General features: G+C 52.4%; 2 protein-coding genes and 1 long non-coding RNA gene across 4 annotated transcripts; 2 read left to right on the plus strand and 1 right to left on the minus strand.

The window, feature by feature from the left end:
- The first annotated feature begins 324 nt into the window (after positions 1–324).
- Positions 325–2,675, plus strand: LOC136636096 (piercer of microtubule wall 1 protein-like). Its single transcript, XM_066611111.1, has 3 exons — positions 325–470; positions 1,712–1,790; positions 2,487–2,675. The coding sequence occupies exons 1-3, from the start codon at positions 325–327 to the stop codon at positions 2,673–2,675; spliced, it is 414 nt and encodes a 137-aa protein (XP_066467208.1).
- A 2,792-nt stretch (positions 2,676–5,467) lies between these two features.
- Positions 5,468–16,227, minus strand: LOC136636097 (protein phosphatase 1 regulatory subunit 26-like). 2 transcript variants are annotated; one of them, XM_066611112.1, is made up of 5 exons: positions 16,101–16,227; positions 9,608–13,200; positions 7,657–7,774; positions 6,338–6,435; positions 5,468–5,553 (listed from the first exon to the last, which is right to left on the minus strand). In XM_066611112.1, the coding sequence occupies exons 2-4, from the start codon at positions 13,138–13,140 to the stop codon at positions 6,373–6,375; spliced, it is 3,714 nt and encodes a 1,237-aa protein (XP_066467209.1). In that variant the 5' UTR covers positions 13,141–13,200; positions 16,101–16,227; the 3' UTR covers positions 5,468–5,553; positions 6,338–6,372. The 2 variants fall into 2 exon arrangements, 1 of the variants encoding a protein (XP_066467209.1); XR_010793455.1 differs by lacking the exon at positions 7,657–7,774.
- On the plus strand, positions 14,270–20,678 carry LOC136636098 (uncharacterized). The gene is made up of 4 exons (XR_010793456.1): positions 14,270–14,405; positions 16,124–16,243; positions 19,598–19,773; positions 20,269–20,678. It is a non-coding gene; the product is annotated as an uncharacterized lncRNA (long non-coding RNA).
- Positions 20,679–21,142: the final 464 nt, after the last annotated feature.

The raw sequence follows: 21,142 nt of genomic DNA on the forward strand, positions 1-21,142 counted from the left end.
GTCTCTGCAAAACATGTTTCCGATTGGGCCCCACAGCTCCTAAGACTGGCCCCAAGGGAAGGGCTATTGTTCGAGGCGGAGAAGCAGGCCCACCGAGGAAGAGAAAGGATTGGCAACCCTTCTCCTGGGGACTGGTGTGCTGTCTCTTTAAGAGCATGGCTTGCGCACCAGTGTGCAAGCCTGTCTCTTAGCAACCTGTGGCTTTGTTGAACGCAAGGACCAACCACCACCTTCCTGGCTCTCTGATGTCTGGCTTGCTTTTGGTTCCCTTCCTGAACCTCATCCCAAGGGCTTCTTCTTCCCCCAAAGCGACAGCCCCGCCAAATGGCACAGGCAGCGCCCCTTTGCCCAAAGGCCTCCGTCCCTGCCGAGAAAGAGGGCAGCGCGACCCAGAGAACCAGTGACTACTATAGAGTGGATGAGAACTTGCCCTCCAGGTTCAACTATCCGGGATGGTTTCGGGGTTACAGGTGGGTAAGAGAGGATTATTCAGGTGTGGGGGCCACATCAGGCAAGCAGCCCCCTGGGGAACACTCTCAAAGCACTTCTTTGGGAAGCCCAGAGACTTTTCTCTGACTGTTGGCAGGGTATCAATTGGATCACAGATGAACATAAGAACAGCCCCACTGGATCAGGCCATAGGCCCACCTAGTCCAGCTTCCTGTATCTCACAGCGGCCCACCAAATGCCCCAGGGAGCACACCAGATAACAAGAGACCTCATCCTGGTGCCCTCCTTTGCATCTGGCATTCTGACATAGCCCATTTCTAAAATCAGGAGGTTGCGCATACACATCATGGCTTGTAACCCGTAATGGATTTTTCCTCCAGAAACTTGTCCAATCCCCTTTTAAAGGCGTCCAGGCCAGATGCCGTCACCACATCCTGTGGCAAGGAGTCCCACAGACCAACCACACACTGAGTAAAGAAATATTTTCTTTTGTCTGTCCTAACTCTCCCAACACTCAATTTTAGTGGATGTCCCCTGGTTCTGGTGTTATGTGAGAGCGTAAAGAGCATCTCCCTATCCACTCTGTCCATCCCCTGCATAATTTTGTATGTCTCAATCATGTCCCCCCTCAGGCGTCTCTTTTCTAGGCTGAAGAGGCCCAAACGCCGTAGCCTTTCCTCATAAGGAAGGTGCCCCAGTCCAGCAATCATCTTAGTCACTCTCTTTTGCACCTTTTCCATTTCCACTATGTCTTTTTTGAGATGCGGCAACCAGAACTGGACACAATACTCCAGGTGTGGCCTTACCATCGATTTGTACAACGGCATTATAATATTAGCCGTTTTGTTCTCAATGAATCACCCCTCTAATAACTGTTTTGGGAGGTCAATATGGTGATCTCCCATTATGCAGGTGGGAGAAGAGGGGGGAGATGATAGGGCCAGTTCAGGCCCATGAGAGGGGATGCAGGCTCCTTTGGCCTGGGGTCAGAAAAGGCAGCCCAGGAGCCAAAGAAGGGGAGCCAGAATTTCCCTGGGATCTTACCTTTTCTGATCTCACCCAGGCCTGTGAGATGAGGGTGCAGGAGAGACGTCGTACCTGGGCCTGAGGTCAAAAAGGGGGCCCGAGCAACCAAAGGAGGGGAGCCAGAAATGTCCTGGGATTCAAGAAAACGTTTGCGTATATTGTGCGACGACCAGCATTCACAGTTTGTGTCGTCCTAGAGAGTGCCTGGTAAGTAACCTCGAATTCTGTCACCCAGGCCGAAAGAGCGCAATCCATTGTACAGGACAACAAACATGGACTACGGCGGAAAACCACCAACTGTACATGAAATGCCGGTAAGCGCATGAGATCGCCACCTTCTTCTTCGTTATTTTTATTACAGTGAGCCCTTTGGTATCTGCAGGGGATCTATTCCAGGACCCCCAGCGGATAGCCCAATTCCGCTATCTGCAAGGGGCCCCCCAAGGTACCACAAGTCTTTACCTGGGGGCTGCTGCCTGAGGTTGTGTGTGGGCCTGCTCAGAAGCCTCTTGGACATGACTAGAAGGCAGTTCCAGTTTGCGCAGCCTTCCAATTGAGTCCGGGAAGCCTTCTGAGGCCTGGGGAGACCGTGTGACCCTCCCGCACCTCAGAACACCTCCTGAAGCCATTTCCAGTTGTGCCTGGGAGGTCCTCTGAGGCCCTCGATCCACGGATGCCAAGCCCACAGATAAGGAGACCCACTGTATACATATGTGGGGACATACGCATAAAGGTCTGGGTTAGGGACGCCAATGACTGGGATGAATTAGGCTGGGAAACAGGACTGAGAACAAGACTGTTGTTCCTCACCTTTGACCTCCCCTCCACACCTCTGCTGTATTCCATTCCCCTCTTACTTTCTGAATTCAGGGAGTGGGAGGAAAGGTGAACGCAAGTGGGTGGGCGACTCTACCACCTGAGGCACCCAGCCCAGCTGGCCTCTTGGACAGCCGGCCCTCATTTCAAGACAGCCCCCCAAACGGTGAAAGCGCGCTCTTCTTTCCCCGCAGACCACCTACCACGTCACCCCGCACTACTTCACGGACCACCTGGTCAAGTTTGGCATGCCCAGGAACAGCGGCATCAACACAGCCATGGAGAAGAGCGACGTGACCGGGCCGGACAACTTCATCACCGTCTTCGACACTTTTGACTTCCACCCCAGTTACAGAAGTGGTGGCCCGTCGATCTGTGAGTAGTGGAAGGCAGCCCACCTCTGCCCAAGCTTGCTGCTGCCCCAACTGCCAAGAGACTTAGATACGACTCTCCAGCAATCCACACCTACTTGGAAGACCTATTTTGTGGTTCTAGTTCTTGTTTTTTGGTGGCCTTTTGGGTGCAGTGCCTGCCTTACGCTGACTGTGGTCACCTTGGACTTCTGGGAGATCGGTCTGGAGTAAACACTTTGGGGACTGCAGTTTGGGCACAGAGGTCTGCTTCTAGGAAAGGGCACTGCTAGGTTTACTGTGTGATAATCCTTCCTGCCATTAAAATGTGGAGAATTGCCTTGCAGTTGTGCTGCCGATGCATTTTATTCCCAGGGTTGGTATAACCCCCATCTGCTTCACCACACTCCCCTTCTATGACACGACACCCCCCTTTCACGGTGCTTCTGGTGGGACCCCAATCCTCCCCCCTCCAGTGACACCACTGTCACTACCATAGGTCCTGATTTGTCAGGTTTCACACTTGTTGAAAGGGGCCCGAGTCAAAGGTTAGGCGCAAGGAATGAACGTGAAAATAATGAACAAAAATAGATGACAAAACTGGGGATGGGGCAGTGTGTGTGTGAGCCACCAGATTGACACCATGGGTAGAACTTTTTGTACTGCCTCATGTCTTTCAGTTTGCGTGCTCAGCTATGCATCTAGGGCTCATGAAGCCATGTGCGTACATGTGAGAAAGTGGCCCAAAACACACGGCAGGCATTCACAGACTAAGGGCACAATCCTAACCCCTTATGCCAGTGCTTTCCAGCACTGGCATAGCGGTGCCAATGAGATGTGTGCAGCATCCTGCAATCGGGTGGCACTCAGGGAGGCCTCCTCAAAGTAAGGGAATGTTTGTTCTCTTGCCTTGGAGTTGCACTGCCCTTATGTGCTGGAAAGCACTGACGTAAGGGGTTAGGATTGCGCACTAATAGCAGGGAGCTCACTTGACCCATCTGGTGGCTCAGTCCTCAAGCACTGCCACCCCATTCGATCTAATTCTCGCAATGCATTCCACCAGCTGGCCCCCTCTGCTCTTAGTCCAGGAACCTGCTACAGCCGGGGAAGGCATGACAGATCTGAGTGTAGTCAGGAGCAGAGGTGAAAACTGGTTTCCTTTTCTGTTTGTGTGAAATGGATGATCATTCAAACTCCGGGTTTCCCTACAAAACCACTTAAGTCAAACAGAAGAAGCAGCTTGGTTTGAAATTCCCCACACCTAAAGGAAGAAGAGGTGTATAGGCCCAAACTCGTATTCAAGGGGATGTTCTGGTCCATCCAGCATGGGAAGCTGGAGCTCGGTCGACGAGATATATAAGATACTGCTGCTAAATCACACTGCTGAACTATAGGCATTCCCCCATATCTGCGGGGGTACATTCCCCCGAACCCTGCAGGTACCGAAATCACAGATAAAAGGGCACTCTATACTTACTGTGGTACCAAGCATTTATTTCTCTTCCCCTGTAGCCTGTTATAAAACGCTTGCTAATCCGTGAAGCAATCATCCAAACCAGATAAGTAATGGACACAGAGGCAAAGAACCATTGATAAGTGAATCTGCGGATGTGGGATCTGTGGCTATTGGGGACACCTGAGCGAAGGGTTCCTATCAAACTGATTGACACATTGTCCAGCTGGAGTCCAGGGTCTCTACTCTACTGGAGCTGCAGGGTCTGTACTCCTGGCAGTGTGCCAGGTTGCCAATAAACTGGACTCACGGGTTGAAAAATTAAAGTGCATTCCTAACCCCTCCTGGCCTTGTGGAGACAGGCACACCCTGCTAATCTACCCAAGGCACATGCCCCAGTTGACCTCATGGAGGGCCCGGCCCTGAACTATGTGCTTTGACAATCCAGAGGGCCTGGACACTCTCAAGGCAGGCACTAGGTGACCCTTCCCGCCGCTCCTGCAAAGCTGACCAAACGCCAGAACTCCAAACTGGACTATAGAGGCTGACTTCCTTGGGGAGACAAAACCAAACCAAACCAAAAAAAACAATGCAACTTTTGGCAGACACGCCGGAAGAAAGAGATCTCGAAAGAAACAGCTCTGATCATTTTCTTTTTATAACCATGGTTTGAACAGAATGAACAGAAACCTTGAATGCACAAAAACACAAGAACCTTTTTTTCTGCCCTGCAAAGATCCTCAAAGGATCTCTGAAGGATCCTTTTTGCCCCTGGACAAGGGCACAAGTGAGTGACCCTGGAGGGATGAGTGGTGGCTCAGATCCTAAGCCTTCCAAGGATTTAGGTTCGAACAATGCAAACACAACATTTTCTGAAATTCTCACACGTACGCTTGCGTGACGCAGAGCAGGGCTATATCAAGGGCAGTGTAGACCCCCCCCCCACTCGACAAAACACTTGTAGTAAACGCAGTTAAAGCAAACTGAGGTCATGTACTATATTCAGAATGGGGGGGGGGAGAGAATGAATCCAACACTTGGTTCTCAAACTTCCAACTTGAGAGATTTATGCCTAATCATAAAATCTCATGAAAATATTATTGGGCATCTTAAGGAACAAACTCCGAATCTTGGCCTTAAACCCTGGAATGAACAGTAGGCGCAAGTGGCTTTGGGGACAGACGGACCAGAGGTTTTGAGGGCATTTCACGGGGACAGGCTCCCATGTGATCTGCCCAAAGACAGGCAAGGCTGGCTAGACTGTGGCAACGAGGGCAGATTCTGAACCTGCCCCCCCTCCGCACCGCACTCTTCCCATAACTCCAGGGAAGAAGGGTGAGGCTATAGTTACTAAGAAGAGCCAATTTCTGTTTCTCCACCATTGCTTGTCTTTTAAGGGATATAAGATACGTCTTCGGGAGTCTATGCATGTGCTGCTAGATCCATGCCTTTTTCTTCCTGGAAAAAAAAATAAACGAATGAAAAGAAATGAATGAAACTCTCACTATCCATTTCCGACAGATGTTCTTGCGTTGCCCATTAAGCCGGCCCCTCTGCTCTGTTCTGCTCATCCATTGGTGCGACAGGGACAGCCAATCAACTCTTGCCCCTGTGCAGGCTTCCTCCCACCAGAGCCACCCTCTCCCTGCCAGGAAGCAGGAACTTAAGCAGCACAGAGGCAAGGTGAAATCAGATCTAAAGAAGCTAAGAGCCAGGCAGAGTGCCGTGGGATCGCTGGCTTTCATCAGCAGAGGGCTGGCTTGCCCAGCAGCCTGAAGCACAAGGCAATCCTCACTGCCTCGTTCCTTATGACCTGCTCTGTCAGAAACCGACAGTCAAAATCAAAGGGGGGGTGTCATCCTGGAAGCAGACAGTGAAATTGCACTGTCCCACTGGAACAGGAACTGCCTGAAACCAGAGAAGCCCAGAGCCACAATTCATTGCGTGCCAATTGCTAGCCACAAGGCTCCCTGGTCAGATCTTCACACAACTGTGTGGAAGTTGGTGCAGAGGCAGTGCAGATGTGCTCCAAAGGGGCTACCGAATGGCTTACTGGGTTAATTAAATATTTAACCCTGCCTGAGCTGATTTGCATCGTATTTTAGAACACCCCCCCCCCCACGAACCCGATTGGGAACGACTGTCTCGGATGTGCTGTGGAGAAGCGCATGGTTAGTGGATCAGGAATCAAGCACTAGGTGCCTCATCCCAAGCAAACACATTCCTCCAGCGGAGAACGTACTTTTCTGGCCGTCAACTTCCTCCAACCACCGGGGACTACTGCTCTGCTAATGTCAACATCCTGGAATTCCAGCCGGCTCCAAGTTTCTCACCAAGAACCTGTGAAAGAAGATAGGTGGTAATACTGAAGCATCAGGGAAGGAGACCTGCCTCTTCGGCCCAGGTTGTGACTGTTTTAGATGACTCCGGTGGAGGCTCAAGGCTGGCTGCAGGACGGCTCTGGGTTTGGAACGGGGCACGTCTGCTGGTGAGAAAGACAGGAGGGGAGTGGCCTTGCAGATACTATAGTGCGGTTCCAGTTGCGCAAACCCAAGATCGCAGTCGAAGCCTGGAGGGTGGAGATCAACCTGACCCTCGCATGGCTATCTGTGTTTACTGCCATGTGCCCTCCATGGGGCTCCCCTTAAAATGCCTGCTGCAAAGGGTCTGGCTGGAGCACAAATTTGGAAGACTTCTACTGATGTGTTGCTTCCTGATTTTAATTTCATTGCTTCCCCGCCCCACCATGTTGTTCAAATGATTGAAACTGGCCAACCTATTTATTTATGTCCCGTCCCCCCCGATAAAACTGTACCCTTTTTGGTGGGCATAGTATGAGCTGCCTTGGAGACCCCTTCGGTGGAAGAAAGGCAGGAGACAAATCGTGGGATGAACAAGCTAGCGTCAGTCTTCAGCAAGGAATGGGGCAAGAATGCTGGATTTAAATTCCTGGTCAGCCATAAAGCTTCTCTTTCCACCTAGCCTACCTCACAGAGTGGGTGTGATAATAAAATGGGAGGATTACCCCCCCCCCCGGCCATGTTGCTGAGAACCCCTAGAAAACGGAGAGGGTAAACGAAAAAGGACTCGTTTATTTCAAATATTCATATCCTGCCTTTCCATAAATAACTTTAAAGGCTGCTTGCAACCATTAAAACCACACGAAACCAAATGAAATGCAAAATAAAACTTGAGGAAGGCGATAACAAGAATCAGCTGCAATGAAAAGCGTCTCAAGTTAGGAGTCCAAACTTGGCACCTAAAAGCTGACCGTCTTGGCACTGGGCTGGTGTTTCTGGGGAGGGTATTCCACAAACCACACCAGACGCTGCCCCCAAGGCTGGCTTTAAGCCAATTGGACCAACTGCTCCAAATTGGACTAATTGCTCCCAATTGGGCCCTACTCAAGGTAAAAGCAGAATTAATGTTTTTACGAGGTGGCCCTTCTTGTCACCCCCAAGACAAATCTTGGTGGGCTCGACCAACATTGGGGGGGGGGCCTTGCAGTGTGGTTTGAGGGGCGGGGAGGAAGGGGAGATGCAGTTTCTGCACAACATCTACCTGCAGAGCTCTCCGCCTACCCTGCACTGCTAGAGCCTTGCTTGCGAGGAGCTGTGTTGGCGACAAGACGATGTAAGGCAAAACTCTCCATCCTGGATCGATGGAGGTGCGTAAGAAGCTGTAAAGGAGAACAGAAGCAGCACGCGTCAACATTGGGAAGTTTTTCGTGCCAGCAGAGCAGGCTGGAAACCTTTTTTGAGCCTTGCAATTTATCAGCCCAACAGTGCCATTTTCTCGGGTGAGTCTCAGGCTTGAAAGAGAGCTTAAAGAAGGGGTGGGGTTCTCTGAATGCAGCCAGGCCAAGGAAGGGAGACAACTGAGGTTTTGGAGATGACCCTGATTGTCTCTCCTGCTCAACCTACATACATACCCCCTGTGGATACAGGGGGATGCCTGTATATGCTCACATCTTCCCATCAACTTTGAACAGGAGACCCTCCCAGTTAGAATAATACTGCCCTCCCTTAGGCTCGTGTCAGGTTTCCTGAAGCGGGAAGTTTCCCAAACACCAAAGAGCTAAATATTGCCCCTATCATTGTCCAATAAAGTCTGCAGGTAAACAGAATATGAGATACCCATCTACAAGCCTCTTCAAACACAGAACTTATTTGCTTTGGAAGAAGCGTGAGTAGATTTGACTGGACGAGAGCAGGTGTGGTTTGCTGCAACTCCAAAAGTCAGGAGACATCACCGGAGATCATTTTTTGGTTTCACGGTTCACCAGGCGAACCCAGTTTATTAACTCTTATAAATGTACGAATACACCATTTGCTTATATACAAAACAAGTTCTCTTAATTTAAAAAGTGCTCCTTAAAATCAGATTGCGTTGAATTCACAAGCTACAAAGTACTGGCAGTTTGACAAAGGAATGGAATTGTACAACACACACACACACACACACACACACACACACACACACACACTTCAAACCATAAGGTCCAGTTAAGAAAAGAATAGAAAGGAGGGACTCGTTCACAGAGAGGGTGGATCGTAAAAGAGACAGGCAGACTGGATGGCTGCAAGACTTCAATCCTGCAGAAGGAGAGTCTTTTAAACCAAACACAGAACCAAGTCGGGTCCCCATCTTCACATCCAAACTTGCTTTCTGACCGCTTGCAGGAACGGACTAGCTCGGCTCCCCCTGAAGACACCAGACAAGGCCCCAAGTGTCTGTGGCATGCTTGCAGTTCTTCAGACTGAGGTACAGAGCAGGTCCTGTTGTCTGTCTTGGTCAGGCCATAAATAAATAGTATTTTTAAAGAAAAAGACAAGACAAAGGAAAAAACAGAAGACTGCCCTACATGATGCGCTCAAAAACGTGCTTCTGTAAGTGGGCCATTTCCAGCTGTTCAGGGAGGACATGAGGGTGGGCTGTTAATGCATTTTACAGAGAGGCGCATCAAAATTTAAAGTATGACAAACCACAGCTTTCGACACCTGTTACAGCAATTGCGGTCACTGTGGTCTAAGTGTTGCAAAAAAGGATTTCCTGAAAGCACTTTGCAAATGATTTAAAAAATAAATTCCCAAAATAGCAAGGAAAACTGAATACGTGTCATGGAAACACACTCTTCTCACTTGTGCACACGACAGGACACAAGGTGAGCACCCCTTTCAGCTGAGATTGAAGGTTGCCAACCAGCTCAGAAGACATGGTGGGCTGCTTCATAAGCTCAACTTTTCTGACGTGGAGATTAATCTTTGCATTGGAAAAGGCACCAGCTGTTGATGAACACCGATGGGTAGCAGAAGTTTCCATATCCATGGGGAGGGAAGTATCTCCTGCAGATATTGAGGGGGACGGACTATAAAATTCTCGCCTCTTCCAATGCGCAGGTTAATCGTTATGTCAGAAAAAGTTGGTTGTGACGCAGCCTTTTCCAGTTACTTTGGAAAAGGATCACGTTGTTGTTAAAAAAGGTTTTAAAAACAGAAAACCAAATACTTACAAAGAGGAGGGCTTGCTTTCTCCCAGGCAAGAAGCCTGCTCCGCCACGGGGCCATCGGTAAACTCCGCAGAACCTCCCTCTAAAACTTCCTGGGCTTGTCTCCCCGCTAGCCTATCTGGGCCGGTCAACGCATTCTCTTTCGGCGGTAAGCAAGAAGGGGCGCTGGGGCCGCGACACTCCTCCCAGCCAGAGTCAAGCCCTCGGGTCCTCCCTTCCTTTTCCTCAACTGGCTCCTCCAAGTGCAAAGGTCCTGTGCTAACTTTGGCCCCTCTGATGCTGCCTGCGTCGGGTGCCTGCAAAGGAGGCCCTTGGCTTGCCGCGGTATTGGAAAGAGCCGGATTCACAAGGCCGACTGCTTCGTTATTCAAAGGGGGAGCCCGGATATTTCCGGGACTTTCAGGAGCACAGGGCTGCAACTTCTCTGCTGTAGCTAAGCCTGCCTCTCTCACTCCTGCCTCGCTCCTGGAACCCAGGACCGGTTTAGTTAGAGCTGCATCACACCTTTCACTGAGCCCGCTTGCCGCCAAGACACCCCCCTCCCTCTCGAGCACCTTGAGGTCCTGCCTCTTCCCCACCGGCACAGATGTCTTCTTACTCCGAGCGCTTTTGAGGCTCGCTATAAACTTGCTGGAAATCTTGAGCTTTTGTGGATTCTTTCTTTTGCGAGAAGAGAGAGGCTTAATGTACTTCTGCAGTTTACGGTCACCGGCGTCGGGCGCCCCTAGGTTTCCCCGAGCAAGCTTGCTGTCAGAAACCGCCCGGTGATCTACCACAGGCCTTTTGGTGCGTGAACCGGCACTCTCAGCCTGCACAATCCCCTGGTTTGTCTGCAACTTCCCTGGGGGTTGGCTGCCCACCTCTTCCACATGGCCCAACATCCGGTTGCCTTCACACGGAGAGTCTCCTGCAGCCTTTTGTGCACGGCTCCTCGACTCCGTGGTTGGGGGCCCCACTTTCTTGACTTTTTTCCTCCTCTTTAATAGGGTGTTGTCCTCGGTCTGCCACAGCAGGCGCCTGGCTCTCAGAGGAGCAATTTGGGGCTCCACGACTCCCAGGGGTTCGACGGTTTTGTTGGCCTCCGTCGCACTAGTGGAGTCTTTGGCCTTCTCTGCCAAGAACTTCCGGATCTCTTGTTCAATGCTGTCATCGCTATCTACAGAGCTGGTGTCGTCCGTCAGGGCTGTGGCAGGCCTCGGGCTCTGATTGTTGCCACCTGCGTCTCGGTTGTCTGGCGCAGAAACGGATTTTGGCTGGCCCTCTTCTTTACATTCCAACGCCAACGGAACTGCCTTGGCACTTTTTGGCTTTGCCTTGACAACAGTCCGAGGCCGTGACTTTGTACCCTCCTCTCTAACGCCAACTGGGGATCTCGTGAGGCAGCTCACGCGAGGCAAGGGGGCCGTCCTCGGATTGCAGTCTCTTTCTGGGCTCCCACTGAGCTCGTCCTCCAAAACGTGCACTTTCGTGTCACCAAATTTAACCCTTTTCTTGCACTGAACTCTTTGGCCTTTGGGTTTTTTTCTCCACTTCCGTTTCGACCTCAAGAGGTCTTTGAGGGCAGTGTCCAGGTCCTCATCGCTGTCCAGGGAGCTGCTCTTGTCACCTGTGCCACACTTCTGTGAAGCCCGTGTCACGCTCTGCACCCGCCCTTCTGTGCTACGAAGAGGATCTGCCAAATGGACAGAACTCACAGTGGCCAGGGCATCATGGCGGCACCCGTCAACCTCTCTGGTGTCACCCAGAATGCTTGCAGCACCCTGACACTGGCACGCAAACTGTTTCAAACGGTCCTCAGGGCTACGGCCTACCTCTGACGGCGTCTCTGCCTTGTCCTGAATTTGCCCGGTCACTCTCTTAAGATTCTTCTTACGCCTCAGGGAGAGTTGCCGCTTTCTGCAGACGGACTGCTTGGGCCTCCTGCTCTCTCCAGGCTGACCGGAGAAGGGCGGTCCTTGGACAGCGCGCCGGTTTCCTTCGGATTTGGCCGCCAAGCGTTCTGCCCGCGCTTTGGCGGCCAAAAACGCCCTGATCTCTTGCTCTATGCTGTCGTCGCTATCCACGGCGGTGTTGTCGCTCTCCTGACGGGAAGGCGGCGTGACCTGGGAGCGGAAAGGATCCGTCGTGAGGGACCTGTTGTCGCTTACCGTAGGAGGAGGCAAGATGGCCTTGGAGATGTCAAGAATGGCTTCTGCACACATCAGCTCAGTGTCCGCGCGACAAGAGGCCTGAGACGTGACCGCACAGCTGGCAAAGCAGTTTGCTGCAGGGGCACAACACCTGCCCTTCTCGGGTTCGTCGCGGGCGGCGCCAAGCCTGCTCGGTTCCACCGGCTGAGAGGCGTGCTGCTTGACCCTGGCTTTGCGAGGGGCGCCCGGCAAGGCACTTTTCTCTGAACGGATTGTCAGGCTTGTGGATATGTCCACTACCCCTCCTGCCTGGAACGCGTCCTTCAGAAAAGCAGCACGGCTTGTTTGGGAGTTAGCCTCTTTTTTTAACTTCTCCAGCTGGTACAGCTGAATAGCTTCTTCGATGCCGTCGTCGCTACTCGAATCCGAGACCACGGCCTTCTGGGTCTCCCAACGCTTTGGCCCGACCTTGCCTTCTTTGCTTTGCTCTGGCGCGCTGGAATGGCCGGCGACGGCGGTTCCGGGATGCGTCTGGCTTGCTTTTTGGGAGTCGGTGGGCTTTCCTGAACCGCAGAGCGGCCGTGCTGAACCTCTGCGCGGGCATTTGGCGCCTTCCTTCTGACTCCTCAGCGCCAACGACTCTGGGGCTTCTTTTGGATCAAGTCTCTTGCCCTCCCTTGAGAGCTGCATCTCTCTTTCTCGCTGCTTCTTCTCAATCAAGAATTGCTCTATTTCAGCCTTGATGCTCTGTTCGAAAGAGTCATCGCTGCTCGTGCTACAAGGGGAGGCAGCCCGCTGGGCAGTGCCGTCTCCCAAATAACCCGGGGCCAGACGTTGCTGGACCACCTCGGCCTTAACGTTTGCCGGGAATAAGTCGCAAGCTGCATCGCGCGGAGGATGTTCTTGCTGGATCCTCTGGCCCCCATCTGCGCCGTGCAAGCTCTTGGCACTGCCTGGCAAACGCTGGATGTCCTGGCCTTTGTTTCTCAGGTACTCTTGAATGGCTTCCTCAATGTCTCGGTCCACGGAATCGTCACTGTCGGAATGCAAGGAGAGGGGCCCAAACTCGGAGCCCTCTTCTACCTCCATGCCGTCCGAGTCGGCAGGGTAGTGGCGCTGGCCATACGCCATGCGTTCTTGCAGCGCCCGGCCACTGCCCCGCAGCTTGCGGCCTCCGCCCTTGGTCCCCTTCTGTGCAATGCAGCCATAGTCCTGACCAGAGCCCAGGGGCGACTCCTCGCTCTGCAGGTTGCTGATGATCATCTGAACTTGGGCACTGACCGTCGTCCGAGCGATGTCGTCTTCGGACTCCGAGAAGCAGATGGGGTAGCGGCAGCTCCTGGAGGGGGAAAAGGGCTCCCAGTTTCTCTGAAGGGCCACCAAAGGAGGGGATTCCATCAGAAACATTCTCGCAGGTCACCCGAGTTCCTCCAAGGGCCCTGTTTTCACACAACTTGCTCATCCACCCTGAAAGGAAACAAAATACATCACTGGAGGTGTGATATTTTTGTGAGAGTAAAATAAAAACACAAAACACCTCTCCGTATAGCACAACTATGTGCGGACAGGCCCTTTTCTTCCAGCCCTGCAGCCTTGCCTACCCCACAGGGTCAAATGCACCCTGCCTGCCCCTCCCAGTTCGGTTGGGGGGGGAAAGGTTTCCTTGAGACTGGACCAGTGCAGCGGGTGCCCCTTTCCTACCTGCCCTGCAGCCTTGCCTACCTCACAGGGTTGTTGTGCTCCCCACAAGCCACTCCCCCCAAACTGGGCCCTGCCCTGCAGCCTTGCCTACCTTGCAGGGTTGTTGAGCATCCTGCCTGCCCCCTCCCAGTAAAGCTGGGGGGGAAGAGGTTCCCTAGAGGCTGGACCAGTGCACGGGGTGCCCCTTCCTGCCCTGCAGCCTTGCCTACCTCACAGAGCTGTTGTGCACCCCACAAGCCACTCCCGCCAAACTGGGCCCAGCCCTGAAGCCTTGCCTACCTTGCAGGGTTGTTGTGCACCCTGCCTGCCCCTTCCCAGTTTGGTTGGGGGGGGAAGAAGTTCCCTAGAGGCTGGACCAGTGCATGGGGTGCCCCTTCCTGCCCTGCACCCTTGCCTACCTCACAGGGTTGTTGTCAACCCTACAAGCCAATCCCCCCAAACTGGGCCCTTGCCTACCTCGCAGGGTCGTTGTGCAGCCCACCTGCCCCTCCCCCCAGGCCGGCTCCTCTTCCCCCTGCCCTGCAGCCTCTCTGGGGGGGGAAGCTGCAGGCCAGGTGGGGGGTGTGGGGGCGCCAAGGCCCAGGAGGGCTCAGAGCAAGAGGCCCCCACCAGCGCACGTGGCCACATCCGCCCCCCCCGCAGGAGCAGGCCCGTTGCCAGGCAACCGCGGAACCCCGGCCGCGTCCGAACGCCGTCGCAACCGCCGCCCCCCAACGGCCCCACCGCCTCACCTGCGCCCCCGGGCAGAGCGCGAGGACGGCCGGAGGGCGGAGCAGGGGGCGCAGTCGCCCAGCCCCGCCAGCCAGGCACGGGCAGGCGCCGCCCGCGGGGAGGCGCCAGGCCGGGGGCGGGGCCGGGGAGGGGGAGGAAGGAGAGCCCCCTCCGATGCACTGCCCCCTGCAGGGGGTCTCTGGGGTGGGGCTCCTCCTGCCCCCTCCCCCTGGCACTGAGGAAGAGGAGGGGGAGGACAGGTGAGGGGGGAGGAGAGGAGGGGGAGGCACCCCACCTCTTGTGGGGTGCAGAGTGCTCTGCACTCCCCCCCTGCAGGGGGTCACTGGGGTGGGGGCCTCCTCCTGCCCTCTCCCCCTGGCACTGAGGAAGAGGAGGGGGAGGAAGGCCAGCCCCCTGCTGTGGGTCGCAGAGCGCTGTGCACTCCCCCCCTGCAGGGGGTCTCTGGGGTGGGGGCTCCTCCTGCCCCCTCCCCCTGGCACTGAGGAAGAGGAGGGGGAGGCAGGTGAGCCCCCCTCCTGTGGGGTGCAGAGTGCTCTGCACTCCGCCCCTGCAGGGGGTCTCTGGGGTGGGGTCCTCCTCCTTCCCCCTCCCCCCAGAAATGCAGAAGAAGAGGGGGAGGAAGGGTGAGCCCCCCTACTGTGGGGTGCAGAGCAGTCTGCAATCCCCCACATTCTCAGTTCACCCCTCCCTGTTCCCCACTGGCTGAGTATCTCAGGGACCTTTCACTGCATGACCTTCACTTCACCCTACAGGACAGCTGGACTCCCCTTCCTGTTCATTCTCTAGCCTGAGTCCTGCAGCTCTCAATCTAGTGTTCTCCATGCCTCCTTTTCACAGCTTTCTGGATCACAGGAGAAAAGCTGGGTTGTGCTAAGCCTTGACCAGCTCCCCTGAGGCATCTTGTGGGCCGCTGTGAGATGCAGGAAGCTGGTCTAGATGGGCCCGCCTTGTCCTGATCTATCAAGGCTCCTCTGATGTTCTTATGTAATTTTCCAGAAGCCACATTTGGCCTTCAGGCCACCAGCCAGCTATGTGAGACTCACTCTGACAAAGGCTGCGGCTCAATTGCTTGGGGAAGGAGGGGCAGAAGCCATGAATGTCATATCCACACCATTTTTAGCAAGTGGCTCTGGAGCTCAGAGCCCTGCAAGAAGCCCTGGAGGACAGCAAAGAAGCCAGAAGGCTGGAGCAACACATGAAAGAGAATCCCAGAAAAGTGGTCAATGGCAAACAGACAACAAAGTTGCCCACATCACACTGGTATCTGTCACTCTGCCCGTAAGAAGAACCCTGCTGGATCAGACCCAGGGCCCATCTAGTCCAGCATCCCCTATCTCACAGTGGCCCACCAGATGCCTCAGGGAGCTCACAAGGCCACAAGATATCTTTAGCCTGTTGCAACTGGCATATTTTACCCTAGGCCCCCCCCTCCCCCAAGACTCCAGACTGCACCTGGGTTTAATTTGGCCACTTTATGAAACACGTGACCAATTTTTAAAAAACAAAACCTGAACACACCGTCCCTCCCTTGCCAGTCTGGGGTAGGCAAGAAAACTACCACCCACGGCCAATTCAGATGTCAGCAAAAAATTCCTACCCTGCCCTCGTGATGAGCAGCAAGCTAACTCAGACTGTACATACCCATTGTGGCTTGCAACATGTGATGGAGTTTTCCTCTAGAAGTCTGTCCAAACCCCTTTTAAAGACATCTAGCCCGGACGCCATCACCACATCCTGTGGCAAGGAGTTCCACAGAATTCTCCACAGCAGCTCAGCTTAAGCATGCCTAATTCCCATCAGTATTTGGAGTCACAGAATGGCTGGGAATCTACAAGGAAAATGCACCTTCTCCTCCACTCCCAAGAGCCTCCCTTAGGGAATGTTGTGCTTGCTATCCCTACATATACACCCATCTACCCCTGCCACTTTCTCACCTGAGGTTTTCTATGTTGTCTAGAGCCGCCCTGGTGCTCCAGGAATACAAGCGAGATGCCTGCCTGAGAGCCTGCAGAAAGTGGAGGAGAGATTGAGCACGCTGAGGCGGAAGTGCAGCCAGGATGGTGTCCTCCAGGCTGAGGTAAGAAGAATATCAAAACAGGCAGTTGAGCCATGGCAAAAAAGGCACATGTAGGGGGGTTTGAGAAGAAGTCCCCATTGGGCAGACATCTTTGCTTTACTCCAGCAGTTCTCACACGTTTAGCACCGGGACCCACTTTTTAGAATGACAGTCTGTCAGGACCCACCGGAAGTGATGTCATGATTGGAAGTGACATCATCAGGCAGGAAAATTTTCAATGATCCTAGGCTGCAATCCTATCCACACTTACCCAGGAGTCAGTCCCATCGACTAGCATTGTTAAAAGAATATACATAGTAGCTTGTTGAAAGTACAGGTCTGTCACATTTCCCCAAATGCAGTCACGTACCATGGCAGCATCAAGTCTAACATAGTAAAAATAAAATATTGAAATGAATGGGGACCCACCTGCAGCTGGCTCGCAACCCATCTGGTGGGTTCCAACCCACAGTTTGAGAAACACTGCTTTACTCTTTTCTGAAGTCAGAGGACCATGACATTTTAAGTCTTTATGTTTATTTATCTATTGAGGTATTTATATACAGCCTTTCTAGGACTGAAGGGTTCCGCAAGGCACCAAACAACATTTTTAGAAGTACCCCTAATGCTCTTGATGCTCCCATGGGATGTGACTGCATTTGGGGAAATGTGACAGATCAGTACTTTGAACAGGCTGCTATGTATATACTTTTGACAGTTAGTCACTCCTGGGTAAGTGTGGGTAGGATTGCAGCCTTGGATTGTTAAAGATTTTCCTGCTTGATGATGTCACTTCTGGTGGGTCCTGACAGATTCTCATTCTAAAAAGTGGGTCCAGACACTAGAAGTTTGAGAACCACTGGCCTACACACTGACACTCACCTCTAGCCAGTACTGGAAGTTATGCCAGTTGGAAATAACAGCTCTTGCTGACCAGATTACCCTCCCCTCCCCCTCAGGGCATAGAAAGCAAACCCTGGAAAAGTGGGGAAAGGGCTACATTAAGAATCCCCCCCCCCAGGCCAAATGTAAAAGCTTCCTGGCCTGAGCACTTTTTTCCCCCTCCTTGCCTTCAGGGCACAAATAACTTAGTCCCTTGAAGAGTGGAGAAGGAGCTACACTAAGAATCCCCCTTGGCCAGTACTGGATACTAGGGATGTACAAGCTCCCACTGGCCTGAAGAAATTAAGCTGCCCCTGGGAAAGTGGGGCAGGGTCTCACTAAGAATTCCTACCCGCCAATACTGGTTTCTGCAGGAGCCAGATGTACAATCTTCTCCTAGCCCGGGCACCTCTTGGTCACAAATCCCAGTAAACTTTGTGGCTGTGCAGTGTTGAAAGATGTTTCCCTCCAGTACTAATAGCTTTCCGTGGTTTCTGCCACCCCCTTCCTGCTTGCAGGAGGGAATCTGGTCAATGTGTCCAGATCCCTGACAGCTGTGATTCTTGTCTCTCTCTCTCCTCCCTCCCAATGTGAAGCCAGGCAGAGTATGCAGATCCCTGATTGAAGGGATACTTTTGTCTCCCTAACATCCCCTAAGCTGAATCAGCTAATCAGAAAGGAGCCAGGTCTCTGGAGGTGATTCTGCAGGATGCTTTTTCTATGGTCTCCAGAAGTTTGTCTTTGGGGAAAAGTGCAGTGAACCTTCTATGTTTTTACAAAGAAGAAAGGTAAAAAAAAAAAATGGCTACCAACATGAGCAGGGGCTTATTTTAGATTGGGGTTGACCGGAAAATGCAGGGAGATGTGTTCGTTGGAGAAGAAGATAGATGCTGATGAAGACTGAGGTTTGATAGGAATATTTATATAACATTTCAGTTATGGTTACCAAAACCATCAGGGTATTTTTAGTTTGGGGGAGTGAGGAATGTGGAGTGGGAAACTATTTTGGGTCCAGTCCTATTCAACTTTCCAGCACTGATTCACCTCTGCCAGTGGGTCATGGACTGCATCCTACAGAGAGAGGGCAGTCATGGAGGCCTGGGGATTGCAGCTGCATCAGTGCTGGAAAGTTGAATAGGATTGAGCCATGAGAATGTTTAGAAGATAAAGGTTGATGAAATTAGACATGCTTCGGAGGAAGCAGAAAAATCACTGTATACAAATACTTTTATTTGTACCACCCAGAAAGATGCACCTTACAGAATTTTAATCAGGGTAAGCTCCTAGGTTGGGCTAGAATTTCCAGACCCTGATTTACATTCTGAGACTGCAGTCCTGTGCGCACTTTCCTGGAAGTAAGTCTCATGGAACTCAGTGGGACTTTCCTCTGAGTAGACATGCATAAGGTTGTGTTGCAAATCTGCTTTTTCAGAGGGGCTGTTGCCATTTCAGCAGAATTCCTAGCATTTGTTGGACGGAGGGTGTCTTTAGTTTGGAGTGGGGGATCAGAATGGTGCTGAAGTATTGTGTGTTGTATATGACAGTTCTGTGCAAACCTGCCTCCTGACCACTTGGGTTGTGATTCATGAGCTGTACATGACTGACTGCCTGGAGGCCAGACTTGCCATTGCCCATTTTAAGATTGCAGTGGTTATGTACTACTTAGGTCATTGACTGCTTGGCCAGGTAGGGTCTCAAATTAAACATTGCTCTTTCCCCTTCTTTGGTCTGTTCTCCAGAGGAGTCAGTGTCATGAGCCCCTTCTGGCCTGGGCACCTCTTATTCTGACTTAAAGGTACATGACCTTCCAATATGGCTGCCAGCTTGCTATAACTACCCATAATTCACCCAGCCTCATCTGCTTTTAGTGGGTTTTTTGGCAGGTCACTGAGAGGGAGGCATTGAAGGTGCACCACCTGGAGAACAACCCCAGCCAGAGAGCCCTGGCTGCTTCCCCCTTAAAGGGTGGGGGTGGGGGGAAGGCAGTGATGTGATCCCCAGGATCGTGTTGCTAAGGGGGGAGGGTGCATGGGCTGGCATGTACTTACCAGTCCCTGCAGCAGCCTCCCAGGGGTGCGGGGAGCCCTGCATGACCCCCCTGCACGAGCCCTCCGCAGGGCTTCGTCAGCTTTAGAAATTGAAAGTGGAGTGATTGTGCCCCACTTCCGGTGTGCGACCTTCAACACTGAAGCAGTTCTCAACCTCCCTGGGAGTTTGAGAACCACTGACTTAGGGTGTTTGAGATACACTCACAGGGGTGTTGTGGAATGTCCCTCTTACCTGTTCTCTCCTCATGAGATTTTGTGAGATCCAACCTGGCAGCTCCTTGCTTAATCAGAAAGACTGCAGGGGTGCCATGACCCTGGTGAGTTTGGGTAGCACTCGAGTCATCCTGTAAGCACCCATCCAACCATCAGGTCTTCAGAAATTAGTGTGAAGAATGCGTACCCACTTTTCAGCAGCTAGAGTTCTCAAAACAATTCGTTTTCTCAGCCAGGAATTAAGAAGAGGGTCCACCTGTCCCAAAGCAGCTCACATCTAAAAAGAAGCCCAAAGGAGACACCACCCAACAGCCACTTGAAGAGACACTTTTCAGGAGTGAATAGGGGCAGTTGTTATCGCCCTACTAAATGGAAGAGAGCTTTGAAAAGTGGCCTGGGTTGCAGCAGGTAATTTTGCCCAGTTCGGTTGCTAAGCCTGAATTTCATACACCGACTGCCTAAGTAGTTTGGAAGCTGGTTTGGAAGCTGACCTGCCTACGGCCATCCACTGTGGCAGAGGCAAGATTGGAACCAACTGTTGTGTTGTGCGTTCCGTGATACTGTGTTTTGTTTGTTGTAAACCACCCTGAGTCTTTGAGAGAAGAGCAGAGCGTTCATTTTGGAAAATGTATAGCGGGTAGCCCAGACGTGTCTGGAAACCAGTCACCTTCCATCATAACCCTGGCCTACCACAGGTTTTATTATCTGCAGCTTTTGGAATCGACAGGGCACCCGTTTCCCCATGCATACCAAGGGCCCACTGTATCCAGGTTTCTCCTCTCATCCTCTTGACTATGGTTTAAAAATTCAGGTCCCCCCTTAGTCAGAGATTTATGGGGGGGATGGAATTATTAATAGTTTGCAAGCAATCATACATTAACCCTTTCTTTTCCATCCTTCCAGCAGCAGATGTCAATGCCCCGACGAAAGATGGCAGTAGCATCTTCACCTCTGTCATCTTCCTGCTTGGAGAGACAGTGGGCGGGGACAAGGAAGAGGCCAAGGTGATCAGCTGCTTCCGCTTCCAGGTCACCTGCTTGCTGATGGGCCACAGCGCTGAACCCAGCGAGTGCCCCTCCTGCAGATCCCTCACTCACCTCTGCCTGAAGAGCTTCCACCTCTTCCACAGCTCAGGCTCTGGCACAAAACTTTGTATTGTTGGAAGGTTGGTCAGAGAGGGAAAGTGTGTTGTGCTGATGTAGAGCTGGAGGACCGTGTACAGCAACCCTTCCTGATAACCGGAGCCCATTCTGAGTTTCCAGCAAGCAAATAACCTACTGTAGACCTCTCCAAGGCCATTAAAGTTATGCGTTGGCACCAATTAATGCTGTGATTTGTATGTATCTTTCTGTAGTCTGGGCAAATGCCAAACCGACAGGGATGGGCAGGTTTTGGCGGTGTGCCAGCCTTTAGATAGCACCGCCTGTGATTGCATTTGGGACCATGTGACCATCTGTTACTCTCTTCTCCAGGTGCCATGCTGCTCTTTAGAGAAAGGAGGGACAAGACCTCATGATGGTGTGTGACATGCAACAGAATGCAGGTCTCTTGTGGTCTTGTGTGTTCCTGGTGGCATCTGGTGGGCGACTGAGATCCAGGAAGCTGAACTAGATGGGCTTTTGGCCTGATCCAGTGAGGTGCTTTGTAGGTCTTGTCCCCTTAGGCCCCCCCCCCAAGTACATCATTGCTAGGCTCACATTAAGACCTCTGGGAACCAGACCAGACGGTGGATGGGTTGAGAGTGCTGAGTTGGGGCGGGGGGAGCAGCCCTAGGTAT

This window comes from Tiliqua scincoides, unplaced genomic scaffold, assembly GCF_035046505.1.
Source record: "Tiliqua scincoides isolate rTilSci1 unplaced genomic scaffold, rTilSci1.hap2 HAP2_SCAFFOLD_88, whole genome shotgun sequence".
Taxonomy (NCBI): domain Eukaryota; kingdom Metazoa; phylum Chordata; class Lepidosauria; order Squamata; family Scincidae; genus Tiliqua; species Tiliqua scincoides.

Excerpts from the sequence above, each read along its gene's own strand:
- LOC136636096 (XM_066611111.1), top strand. The coding sequence starts at position 325 with ATGGCACAGGCAGCGCCCCTTTGCCCAAAGGCCTCCGTCCCTGCCGAG. Across the intron at positions 471-1,711 it reads GGATGGTTTCGGGGTTACAG|GCCGAAAGAGCGCAATCCAT; the intron begins GTGGGTAAGAGA and ends TCTGTCACCCAG. Across the intron at positions 1,791-2,486 it reads CAACTGTACATGAAATGCCG|ACCACCTACCACGTCACCCC; the intron begins GTAAGCGCATGA and ends CTTTCCCCGCAG.
- LOC136636097 (XM_066611112.1), bottom strand. The coding sequence starts at position 13,140 with ATGTTTCTGATGGAATCCCCTCCTTTGGTGGCCCTTCAGAGAAACTGG. Across the intron at positions 7,775-9,607 it reads GAAAGCAAGCCCTCCTCTTT|CTTCTTACGCACCTCCATCG; the intron begins GTAAGTATTTGG and ends TCTCCTTTACAG. Across the intron at positions 6,436-7,656 it reads GTAGGCGGAGAGCTCTGCAG|GTTCTTGGTGAGAAACTTGG; the intron begins GTAGATGTTGTG and ends CTTCTTTCACAG.